General features: G+C 43.7%; 1 protein-coding gene across 3 annotated transcripts in view; it reads left to right on the top strand.

The window, feature by feature from the left end:
* Positions 1 to 12949, top strand: part of ADAMTSL1 (ADAMTS like 1) — a 453675-nt gene that overhangs the window by 357208 nt on the left and 83518 nt on the right. For all 3 annotated transcript variants that reach the window (XM_063914179.1, XM_063914180.1, XM_063914181.1), the window contains exons 21-22: positions 234 to 362; positions 11400 to 11579. In XM_063914179.1, coding sequence (XP_063770249.1) covers positions 234 to 362; positions 11400 to 11579 — 309 coding nt within the window. The remainder of the gene's footprint in view (positions 1 to 233; positions 363 to 11399; positions 11580 to 12949) is intronic.

The raw sequence follows: 12949 nt of genomic DNA, 5'->3' as shown, positions 1-12949 counted from the left end.
CAAGCTTACATTACTGACCTCTTTTTTCGTGTAAAGGCTTGTATTTAAGCCATGCTTGCTCTCCTGTGGTCTCCTCCATTTATTCTTCATTAGCCCAGATGGTTTATAGCATGCCTTGTATAGACAGCTTGCTGCAAAACAGCAGGTTACCTTTTAGTGTGATGCCCCTTGGTGTCTGCTCTTTGAACCTCTGCAGTGTCAGGTGACCATGATATTCTGTCTTCTGTCTCCAGGGAAACCATTAATAAAGACCTCCAAGGCGGTTCTTCTCAATGTGGACGCGCCTTCCATCACTGTCGATGTGGGAACTATGGTGAAAACCATTCAAGCAACAAATGTTACCATCCACTGCCAAGTAGCTGGTAAGTCAGTAACTAAACATTCAATCACCTATGGAGGATTGTTAACAATTAACAATACATTTATGTTAGATCATAGTTATTAGAAGCAATTGATTTACATTAACGCATTTTATTGCATCTGAAATTACATACTGCACTTGCTCAATTCTATATTGCAATGTTACCTACATTTTACCTGTATACAAAAACTTTGCAACCTTGTACTGTAACAAGATTTTTGCCGGGTACAAATTTGTACACTCCAACTGCATCTGTACAGAATGTATGCATTTTTATTTCATAATATGTATAATTTTGAAATTGAACTAGGACAATAATCAGTATGTTTTGCTACGTGATGTTGTTGGAGTAGAAGTGGGAACGTATGAAGTCAAATCATGCCAGCAAAATATGTGAGATAGTGCTGCCAAATGCAAATAAGACAAACATTTCATGGAACAAGTTTGAAAACGTACGTCTCTCTAGCATCATGGTCATTCATTAATATTGTGAGTGTTGAATTATAGCACATTAACAAATGATCTTGCTGCAACATCAGTATTTTCAGTGTTTTTGCAAAGAAAGAAAAAATTTGTGCAGATACACCAAGATGCACATGCATGCTTTCCAACTTTTTACCTGGACTTCCTAAATGATACTGGAAGGAGATGCCCAGATTGGAGGTACCATTTGCAGGATTGTACAGTAGGGGGTGGGGCCAAGATGACGCAGTTTACTGCATATCGTGTCATTAAGCCACCATGCCACTTACTTCTCTGGGGAAGTGGGCAGAACCAAGAGGCTGGTTAACTCTCTCGTAGTATAGAAGACTAGGTATAAGTCAAGTAGACAGTAAAGGCTTTTCAAATAAGTATACATCTTGGTTTACCTATGAAGTGCCTCTTACTATACCTACAAACTGACAAGATATTGCAGGAGGACTATTTGTTAATGTGTCTATAATCTTAAATCCCCTTCTACGCCTGTGGGATGACTATTGCTCATACAGCAATAGTCTTAAAAAGAAAAGAAAGTAGATTGGGTGGCATTGAAAAGCAGCCACTTAGAAAATGTACCTACAATTGTATTTTCCTTCAGTTACTGTGAGAGCACTTCTAGACAGATTCATGTGGGGAAATACTGTGTAGGGACAGAGTCAATTTTAAACTGTACTTTAATATATTTTAAGCATATTTTAAACTGTACTGTAGTATATTTTAAGCATGGTATTCCATCTATAAGGGATCCCTTTAGTCCTTTTTTAAAATGTTTTCAATATTTTATGAATAAGAGTCATTATGCTGAGGTGGCAAGATTACAGAATACGTGTGTTCAGACATTAAGGCCTGCATCATCGTAGACCTGACACATGCAGTGTGATACTATGATTTGCGGCATTATGTTGTCTGGGATTGTGCCATGATGAGTGATGACCCATAACGTTCCAACTTGTATCTTCCCCCTTCCCGTATCTTCTGGAGGTCACCTAAAACTAGATCATTATGATATAGATATGTTTGTGGAGTCATTTATAATGTAATTATGAACCTGCAGTTAAACGCTACATACAGATATTTCCAGTACTGTTCTTTTGTTTATATTTCTGGTCCATAATCCAGTTTCCATTTTGGCCATATTAACTGTCATGAAGAGAAAGACAGTTGTTCAGCTGAACCCTCACACACCAAGTACAGGTCACTATGGATAAACAAGAGTGGTCTGTGGGAATCTTCAGTCACAAGTGACATTATACATTGCAGAACCTCATTACTTCTTATTTCCCATTGTCACACATTCTCCTCTTGGGCTTAGTAACAGAAACCTCTGACCTACTACAGTAATACATTGTGCAATGCAGTACTATGTGTTGGATAGTATTATTAATCTCAGCTCAATAACATGTGTTATTTATGTTACATTTGAGCAATTTTTATCAGAAGGCTAATGGTTACTTCTTAAATAGGAAATACATCCCAGAAACTGTATTGATCTTGGCAATCTGTAATTAGGCCGCACCTTTTATTATATAAACACAGGTAATGTCTTAAGGTAACTGTGCCCAAACTAGGAAAGAATAGAAGAAATATGGATTGTCAGTACATTTAATAATTATTCTTTGCTTATATAGTACCTGCCAAAATGTTTTACAACACTCTGTAATGAAGATAGGAGTTATTCACTCCCATTAGTATGCGCCCCAGTTGTGCTTGCAATCTAAATGCCTTATCAATGCCACACACACACACACACACACACACACACACACACACACACACACACACACACACACACACACACACACACATGCAGTGTACATAGCAGCTGCATCTTTGGACACACATGAGCATAATGGGTCCTGTGCGTGCGCGGCCCTCCTGCCGTCGGAGTTGTATGCAATCCATCTGCCCAAATCAGGCCAATAGTTCCAGGGGTGGAACCAACCGAAGGCTATTGTGAGACCATCCTGCCATATATAGGTGTCTGCCCATGATCTGCTGCCAGGAACTGATCATACTTTGTGGGAGATGTATTAAGCAGAGGACAGAGATAATGGGGCAGATGTATTAAGCCTGGAGAAGTTAGAAAGCAGTGATAAGTGCAAGGAGATAATGCACCATCCAATCAGCTCCAACATGTAAATTGACAGGAGCTGAATGGATAGTGGGTTATTACCTTCCACTTATCACTGCTTTATCACTTCTCCAGGCTTAGTACATCTGCCCCAAAGTACCAACCAGCTCCTGTCATTTTTCAAACAATTTGCTGGATGACCATTTATATCTTAAATAACTCACAAGGCTGAAGGAATTTGGAACCTTTCTTCTAAATGCAGCCCTGGTAAGAATAAGCCAGTGTGTGAGAACACATTGTGGTTATAATTACAGGTATAGCCAGTCTCCTGATCTTGTTCTACATTTATGTCACAGTAAGGCAGAACATATTCGCATCCTGTTCCATCATGGAAATCCTTTTCACAGATGCAAACTCTTGTTCCAAGTTCTAAATGAGAGGTCACTGATAAGATCATCAGCCATGGCTCCCAGTGGATATAAAGAGACGTGAAAGTTTACTATATGCGCCCTTTAGACAGCAGATAGTAACTATGATTATGAAGGATGAACTGTGCAATGTAAATATGACATGAGGCTCCTGCTGCTGATGCCAGGAGACAGTGAAATGGGCTGACTGTTGACAGGCTTTGATAAGCTGCGGCAGAAGATTACTGTAGCAAAAATTATGACACACTGAGAATTATGGCCCCAGGAGATAGTAGTAATGTACATTCCACATTAAGACATAAGGCACTTGGGTTGTCACTAATAGCTTGTATAATGCTTTTATATTTTCAATTATCTGTTATCGGCCACATTTGTGAAATTCTCAGTTGTAAAGCCATCTGTGAAGCTTTGATAGCCGATTCCAAATCAGCATGCAATGCCCTAGTCACACTATTTTGCAGTATTATGTATAAAATAATGTATAAAAAATAATGTATAAAAAAGGCACCAACATGACTAGAACCTCTACTGTAAAATATTAGAAGCCACTAATGTCATAAATTCCAACCCCTAGCTGGAGTTACGATGTGTGGCGTGCCATCTTTATGACCGTGTCATTGAGGGCTTGACCATGCTTACCAATGGCATAACCACATCCTGGCGGGAGGATAGCACCTGGAAAGTTCTAGAGTGACCCACTCTCTGGCAACAGAAACCCAATTTTATTCTGCAAGCAATGGAAGCACATCCTGTTGCAAACATCACGATTGTGTAGGACTGAAGGACCATCCAGGGTAATGCAGTAGAAGGGTCCCAATCTTAAGGGGTGTGGGTAGCCACCACAGATGCTTGGCATACCATTAGGCAAATGAATCTTGGTATAGTTTCTATAGAAGTCAACCAAGCATCCATGCTAATCAGTGGTCCTGCTCCATCAGGTAACTGACCCTCTAATAGATTCACAATGTTTAATTTTAGTACAAGGCGTGAAACTTGGCCCCTAGAAAAGGGGTTGGGCCCCCTGGCAATGGGGCCTCCAGGGAATTCCCCTGTGCTCCTGTGGGACAGTCCGGCCCTGATTGTAAGGCTGCAAGACAGTCCTGTCAGATGTGGACTGTCCTGCCAAAATCAGGACTGTTTCCAGGTATGACCAATGTGGCTATAATACCTTCTGTAGAATATTACAGGCCACTAATGTGATTACATAAATCCAAGAGGCAGCAGGCCAATTACTTTTATATGTGTCATGGAGCTGAAAAGGAATAATTGTTTTGTATAGTGCATACGCTTTAATTTGGAATAAAACAAATGCCTTCTGTGACGTACCTTTGCATATCCCATTGCAGACTTTTTTAGTATGGGTCATGTGACACAAGTGACATAATTACTTACAAATGCTGACACCACTTCTAACTGTAATATGAAGTATATATTTTACCATTACATAAATATTTTACAGTCACTTATACAGAGATATGATATTTTCTGCAGTGGTGTACACTGGGATTCCACAGGGAATAACATCGGGGTGTAGAGTTGGATGCACTGCCTCCTCTATGGCCCCGCCTCCAGGCACTGGAGGTCAGTGTGTAAGTTGGTTCCTGAAGTGCAGGTAACTAACAGGGGGGCTGCGCTATGCAGCCCTGAAAAGAGCTTTTCTAGAAGACTTTAAGGGCCGCAGCACAAGCACTAGTTGCAGTGTATGTCATGTTGACATTCTGTGCTGCGGCTCCATCACCTCCTTCAGCGGCGCTGTATGCTCCCGCGGCCTGGTTCCCGGGTACTTACAGCGGAGGCGCTCCGGTCATCAGGCACACATCACCGCTGCTGCTCTCCTGGATTGCGTGGCCGCACTTCAGGGAGGACATAAGAGGGTCCCCCAGGTGGGATCCGCCGGTAAATCGCGATCCGGTCGCGGTCCCAGGAGACGGACCACCCCACTGGCGTGGACACTGTGGCCGTGCTGGACCCCACTATATCCATGAGGGCAGGGAGCACAGGTCGGATTTACAAAAATCCGTTTGTTATAGGCTCCATAGTGGTGAAGTCCAGCAGAGGGGATAATGCGCTGACCTGTAGCCCCTGCCCCAGTTCCAGGCGCCATCTACAGCAGGTGTTCCCGCCCTGGAGCTGCATTTCTCTCTCTCCCTCACTCCATGTCAGCGTTTGGGTGCCATTTCACATAGCTGCGCTGATCCTGGGATTTCTGGGCACTGTCTCCTCTGTAAAGCCACCTGCATCATCAGCGCTGTGCATTTACAGGACACTTAAGTATTCTTCATGTCGTTTAGACAGCGTTAGTTAAGAACAAGTGCACTACTATATGAATATTTAGTACAAGTATTCTGTGATATACATCCAGTGTTTACTGTGCATTGTTATATCTGTATACATACATAGCTATATGTAGTATTACTAGTCCAGTGCAGTTTCATTGGTTATATGTAATAATTTCTGCATTGTGCCTGTGACTGTGTGTGCCTATAGCTGCTGTGTGGATTCTTTTCTGTGTATCACACATATTGCTATCACTAGATTCTGTACCCTGGCGGGCTAAGTGCGTCAGGGTCTCGTATACATATAGTGTTCCACAGGATATACTGTTTCGTATTTTTCACTGTGTGTTTCAGTCACCTCACACCGCTTAAATCCTGTTTGTGCTTTACATTTGCTGTCACATAATACAGGTTTTTTTTGCAGGTATTGTTTTTGTCTAGCTATATTGTACTGTTGCGCCCTAAGGCTACATTCCCAATAATGTCTGCTACACAGGGCGGAAAATCTGCAGACGCTCCTGCATCATGCAGTGCAGGCACCACAGATTAGACTGAGGAAAAGGTTTCTGCTGAGGGTTCAAGTACTGGGTGCCCTGCACCTTCCAGTCAGTCTGCAGCACCTGTAATCAAGACCCATCTTGGGCTGCTTTTTAAAATATGCTGACTACACTTGTAACACGACTTTCGTCCCCCTGTGGGACCTCCTGTGCCATTACAGCCACATATTGTCCCTGTAGTTAATCCGCCATTGGCGGATACTCTGTCAACCCAATTACAGCAATTAAGTCAGTCCTTGGTTAAACACAAATCTAACCCCCGCCCTAATGGGACCAAAGGGTCCTCTAAGTGGGCCATTTCTTCCTCAAAATCCACTAATATTTCGGATGATTCCTCCGATGAGGATGGGGATTATACTGATCCTTCTGATACGGATACAGTTGTTCCTGATGAGGAATCTACAACTCAGGTTGATGTTCCTGAACTAGTGGAGGCTATCAAGCTGATTCTCCAGATTGATGATGAGATTGAACCTCCTACTACGTCTAAGAAACCTGATAAGTTTAAACGTCAAAAGGTTGCTAAAGTAGTTTTACCTCATTCTGACCTCTTAATTGACATACACCAGGAAGCCTGGTCTTCTCCAGGAAAGAAATTTTTCCTGTCTAAAAGGATGTTGGCTCGTTATCCTATCCCTGCGGAGTTGAGTAACAAGTGGGAAACTCCACCGCCGGTGGACTCTCATGTCGCCCTTCTAATAGTGTCTTCTACTCTGCCTGTCACCACTGTCACTTCACTGAAGGAACCGACGGATAAGTGTGTGGAGGGATGCCTGAAGTCTAACTACACACTTACCGGTGCTGTACATATACCCACTATGGCAGCCTCTTGGGCTGCAAAAGATACTGAAGCATGGGTTCAGGGAGTTGAGGATGAGCTACCTCAAATTTTTTCTGACACTGCCAGACAATATCTGTCGTATATATTACCACAGCCTCTCACTAGATTCAGGAGGCGGCCTCTGATGCCAGTGTAATGGTGGCCAAGGCGTCTACTACGTCTATCCTGGCTCGACGGATTTTGTGGTTAAGGTCCTGGAAAGTGGACCTAGACTCCAAAAAGACCTTGGAGGTGCTCCCTATTAAGGGTGACATACTATTTGGGGAGGATCTGAAAAAAATCGTGACTGCCTTGGCAACAGCCAAGACTGCATTTCTCCCAAATACCAATCCTTCTGCTCCGAAGGCTAAGAGTAGCACTTTTCGTTCCTTTCCACCTCCAGGTAAAGCAGGCATATCCGAGACAGGCTCGTACTTCCAAAATGTCCAAGCCCAAGTCTAAGCAATCTTGCGCCTTCCGTCAGCCTGCTTCCAAACGGGACAAGCCTGCAGCATGATGGGACGGGCCTCCCCCTGGGGGACCCCAGGATGGGAGGCCGACTTCTGCAGTTCGCCCAAGCCTGGTTAAGGACCACTTCGGACGCCTGGGTGCATGAAGTTGTCTCTCACGGTTATGCAATCTCTTTCAAGAACCCCCCCCCCCCCCCCCAACGGTTCTGCTCGATGGTTATCCCTTCGGATCCACTGAAAGCACAAACTCTACAATTGGATGTACAATCTCTCCTAGATACTGGAGTGATTGTGCCGGTACCTCTGTTTTAAAGAGGCAGGGGTTACTATTCGACCCTGTTTCTAGTCCCAAAAGCAAATGGGTTCTCACGGCCTATACTCAACCTCAAATCTTTGAACAAATTTGTGAGGAGATCCAAATTCTATATGGAAACTCTGCGCTCTATTGTATTGGCTATGGAGCCCAAGGACTATATGGTATCCCTGGACATACAGGATGCTTACCTGCACATACCTATTGCCGTGCCGTGTCGCATCAGCAATATCTGCGGTTTGCTAATGGCAACCTACATTATCAATTCCAGGCCTTGCCTTTCAGACTGACCACGGCTCCTCAGATCTTTACCAAGGTCATGGCAGTCATGACGGCTCTTCTCCACAATCAGGGTCAAGCCATATCGGGACAACTTGCTGATCCTGGCGAACTCCCCAGAGGTTCTCCTCAGTCATCTGGAACTGACGGTCCAATTCCTACAAGCCCACGAGTGGCTCATCAACTGGAAGAAGTCCTCGCTGGTTCCTGCTCAGAGCATGGTGCAACTGGGGGCATTGCTGGACACACACTACCAACGATTGTTCTGGTCTCCAGAGAAAGTCCTGAAACTTCAGGACAGGATCAGATACTTCATTGTGTTGATTCCAGGAGTCCTCATCTGGGAAGCGGACTTCCTCAGTCATCAGGACGTACACGCCAGAAAGTGGATTCTTCATCCCGAAGTCTTTCAACGCCTAGTGGACAAGTGGGGCCTACCAGATGTAGACCCGATGGCGTCTCGACACAATCACAAAGGTTCCGGTCTTCGGAGCAAGGACAAGGGATCCTCAAGCGGCGTTCATGGACGCACTAGCAATTCCATGGAACTTTCGGCTGCCATATGTGTTCCCTCCAGTGTTACTCCTGCCCAGGGTAATACGAAAGTTCAAGCAAGAAGGAGGAGTACTACATCTAGTCGCTTCAGCGTTGCACAGACGGCATTGGTTCTCAGACCTGCGGGGTCTCTCGACAGAGCGTCCTTTTCTACTTCCTCAGTGCCCAGACCTCCTCGTTCAGGGCCCTTGTGTATACCCGGAACCTGGCCAGACAGGCTTTGACGGCGTGGCTCTTGAAGCATCACTCCTGAATGTAAAAGGATTCTCTGAGGCGTTCATTCAAACTATGTTGAAGGACCATAAACCAGCTTCTGCTCGGATTTATTACAGGGTCTGGAATTCTTACTTCACTTGGTGTGCTGCTAAGAATTATGATTCGTATACAGTACTTTCAAAACTTCAAGACTTTTGGCTTTTCTCCAGCAAGGCCTAGACTTGGGCCTTCATCTAGCCTCCCTCAAGGTTCATATATCTGCCTTGTCGGTGTGGTTTCAGAGGAAAATTGCGTCTCTTCCTGATGTTCACACTTTTACTCAGGGTGTTCTACAGATTCAGCCTCCCTATGTCCCTCCTGTGGCTCCATGGGATCTGTCTGTTGTATTGAATGCCTTGCAAGAGTCTCCATTTGAACCTCTTGAGTCTGTGGACCTTAAATGCCTTACGCTTAAGGTAATTTTTCTGTTGGCTATTACCTTTGCTAGGAGGGTGTCGGACTTAGGCGCTTTATCCTGTCGTCCACCCTTTCTGATATTTTTCACCGTGACCGGGCTGTTCTTCGAACTCGCCCTGGTTATTTGCCTAAGGTGGTGTCATCTTTTCACCTTAACCAGGAGATTGTGGTTCCGACCTTCACCTCTTCTGGTCTGTCCTCCAAAGAAAAATCTTTGGATGTGGTACGGGCTCTCCGTGTCTATGTGGAGAGGACTGCCTCCATCAGGAGGTCTGATTCTCTTTTTGTACTTTTTGGTTTTCACAAACGTGGCTGGCCTGCGAATAAGCAGACCTTGGCCAGATGGATTAGAATGGTGATTGCACAAGCCTATGCGCAGGCTGGGCTTCCAGCTCCTGCTGCTATCAAAGCCCATTCATCTCGGTCTGTAGGACCTTCTTGGGTGGCCCACCGTGGCGTGTCCGCAGAACAATTGTGCAAGGCGGCTACGTGGTCCTTAGTGGTCATCAGGTTCTATGCCTTTGATGCTTCCGCCTCCCAGGATGCTTCCTTTGGACGCCGGGTTCTTGTGCATCCCCTCCCATGAGGCACTGCTTTAGGACATCCCCGATGTTATTCCCTGTGGAATACCAGTGTACCCCGCTACAGAAAAGTAGATTTATGGTAGACCTTGGTTAAATCTCTTTCTGCGAGGTACACTGGATTCCACAGGGTGCCCACCCTGATGCACTTAGCTTCTTTGGGTTTGTATGGTATTAGCCGCTGGTACCTTCTCCTGTCGTGAGAATGTGGTTCTATGTGTCTAACATCTACTGACTATTGCATTGGACTGGTTAACGAAACTGAGCTCAGTGCCTGGAGGCGGGGTTATAGAGGAGGCGGCGCAATGCATCCTTGGAACAGTCAAAGCTGTAGCCTGTTGGTGCCTCGGATCAAGATCCAACTTTACACCCCAATGTTATTCCCTGTGGAATCCAGTGTACGTCGCAGAAAGAGATTTAACCATGGTAAGTGTACCATAAATCTCCTTTTCTTAGTGCATCTCATTTTCAGTAAAACTTAAAAGAAATTACTGTAGACATACAAGACATTTTAAGAAGGCTTCTTAATTTCCCCCATCACTGTTTGGTAATGACTTATACTATTTTGAAGCTGGACAAATTTAAATATTGTGCTTGCTGCACGATAAATTAAATGCTGCTAGTTATTCATACTGTTTTCAACTGAAACATTGGATTTGGTTTTTCAGAGGTAACCTCGTTATTGAATTATATAAATGTTTGAGATAAAATGTTCTTTTGCCACCTAGTGGTGAAAAGTCACATGACAAGTCCAGTTATAAAAATGAAAGTGTATCAGAATTGGACATACATGTTGTTATTGTTGTATAAGATACATATCTCCATATGGTGCATGCACACTAGATGCACTCTATTTATATTTTTGTGTCTCCATACTACTGGAAAGTCAGAAAGGGGGTGGATAGTGGAGGCCATGCCTAGGCTGCTGAGTACATTGAGGGATCCAAAAGGCATGTACTTCTTTTTAAGTGAATAAACCATTTCAGTTCTAAATGTTTGACGGTATAACTTACAATTATTTGTTAGACTAGTACTTTTGCTTTTTTTTATATATTGCAAATTATATTTTACGTATACTAAAGCAATTTTAGAAACAAATGACTACTTGTCACAAGACATCCATATTGTGAGCTGGACCAATATATCAACAACTTGGTGTGTTTTCATTAGATAATTTTTCCTTGAGAATTAATAGGCTACAATCTCATGAATATTAGTGTGGACCACAAAACGGATTCCTCCACTGCATACTTGCCTGCTTTTGGACTTCACCATCTGGGATAGGCAAATGGGGGCTGTGATTCACATCCTCATGCCACGATTCATATCATCATTAAGTGAGTGGGTTTGGCTATGATGATGCAATTGATAGCAGATCCTGGAGGGTGGGCCTACTCTCCCGGGAGCCAGGGTAACTCCCTGAAATTCGTATCTCACAGACATCCTGGGAGAGTAGGCAAGTGTACAGCATTGCATGTAGTTCCATGTGTTTTATTTTTCACTAAAGTGCTCTCTGTTATGAAATTATTTCTACAGGTCTCCCTGAGGTAGATGTGACTTGGTACAGAAATAAAAGCAGATTGCACCATGTGTCTCACCATAGTGATGCATCTCTGTTCATTGGGAATGTAACTTACTCGGACCAGGGATTGTATACTTGCAAGGCCATTAATATACATGGGGAGGTGTCATCAACAACAGAGCTGCAAGTAATAGGTACGTGTACAAGATGAGGATTTACACATATATCCTAATAAAGTTAATTATTTTGTATACAATAAGTTACCAGATAACTAGTAAAGCAAATGTTGAATATGAAGCTTTAGAATGGATTGATTGACCAGCTGAATGTACATATTGTCTATTTTTTTTTTCAAATTGTTAGATTCCATTACTGGCAAGTTCTGGTAGGAGGCATGGTTGACAACTGTCACTAAAAATAAAGTAACATTTTCATTAATCAGTTAGAAAAACATTTTGCATGCGATGCATCCCGCCACTCACCACATGCATATCGCTGTTTATTAACGCTGTATGCATGAGTATTTTAACAGAGGACAGCTCTCTCGGTAAGAGTTGTCCTTTTGCGATGTCAGGACTTCCAGGTTTAGAACCCAGGAGTCCATCTGCGCATGTCGTATGCCGCAAGTACCACAGGGAGTGCTGGGAAGGATCCGATTAGATCCCTTTCAGGGGGAATTGCAAAGGGAAGCCCCTAGGCTTCTATAGGGCAATGCCATCTAAAGATGGCATCACCCACTGCATCCAAGCCCTGGAATCTTATTGCATTCCTGGGCTTGGTGCATACAGTATGTGGTAAGTGTCCAAACCTCAAAAAACAGCATTTTCAGAGGTTTGGATGCATTTTGGGTGGGATGTACTAATCTCACACACAATGCGGTACATCCGGCCACTTATCGGGAACATACCGTAGTAAATAATGCCGGTATGTACGAAGAAATTTACAGAAGAGCTGTCTTTTGCGACAGAATAACAGGATCCCTTGTGCACATGCGCAGAGTGATGCGGCGGCCACGGGGGATGCTGGGAGGGATTCGATTGGATCCCTCTCATGTGGAGTTGTGAAAACAAGCCCATTGGCTTCTCTTGGGGAACACCACCCAAAGGTGGTAATACCCACCTGCTCCAAGCTTCAGAATGCAGCGCACTCTGGAGCTTGGTATTGTACTTATGGAAAATGCTTTTAGTACATCCCGCCCTTTGTAAAAATCTGACACCATCCTTACATTAGTATACTGCATGTAGATATCCAGTCCTTTTAAACCATTGTTGCCTTTTTAAAATTCACTGATCCTACTTTCCCTTTAGATGTTGCTTTTAGTTTCAGTTCACTTTTCAATGCTATTATTGGTGGAATAAATGTCTCAGACTTGCTAGACCTATAATGAATCACATGAAATCAGTTGCCTTTCACAGTAAGGATTTTTATTCTTATTTCTTTTGCTGAGAGGATAAGGTTAAATGCCCTTTATCACTCCTCAATCCACCTACATGTCCAACCTCATCTCTATCCACACTCCATCCTGCCCTCTCTCCACTCCTCTTCTGCTTGCCACCTTTTCTCA

The sequence above is a fragment of the Pseudophryne corroboree genome, chromosome 1 (assembly GCF_028390025.1).
Source record: "Pseudophryne corroboree isolate aPseCor3 chromosome 1, aPseCor3.hap2, whole genome shotgun sequence".
NCBI lineage: Eukaryota > Metazoa > Chordata > Amphibia > Anura > Myobatrachidae > Pseudophryne > Pseudophryne corroboree.
Note: the sequence above shows the minus strand (reverse complement) of the source record. Positions and strands in the feature narration are given on the sequence as shown.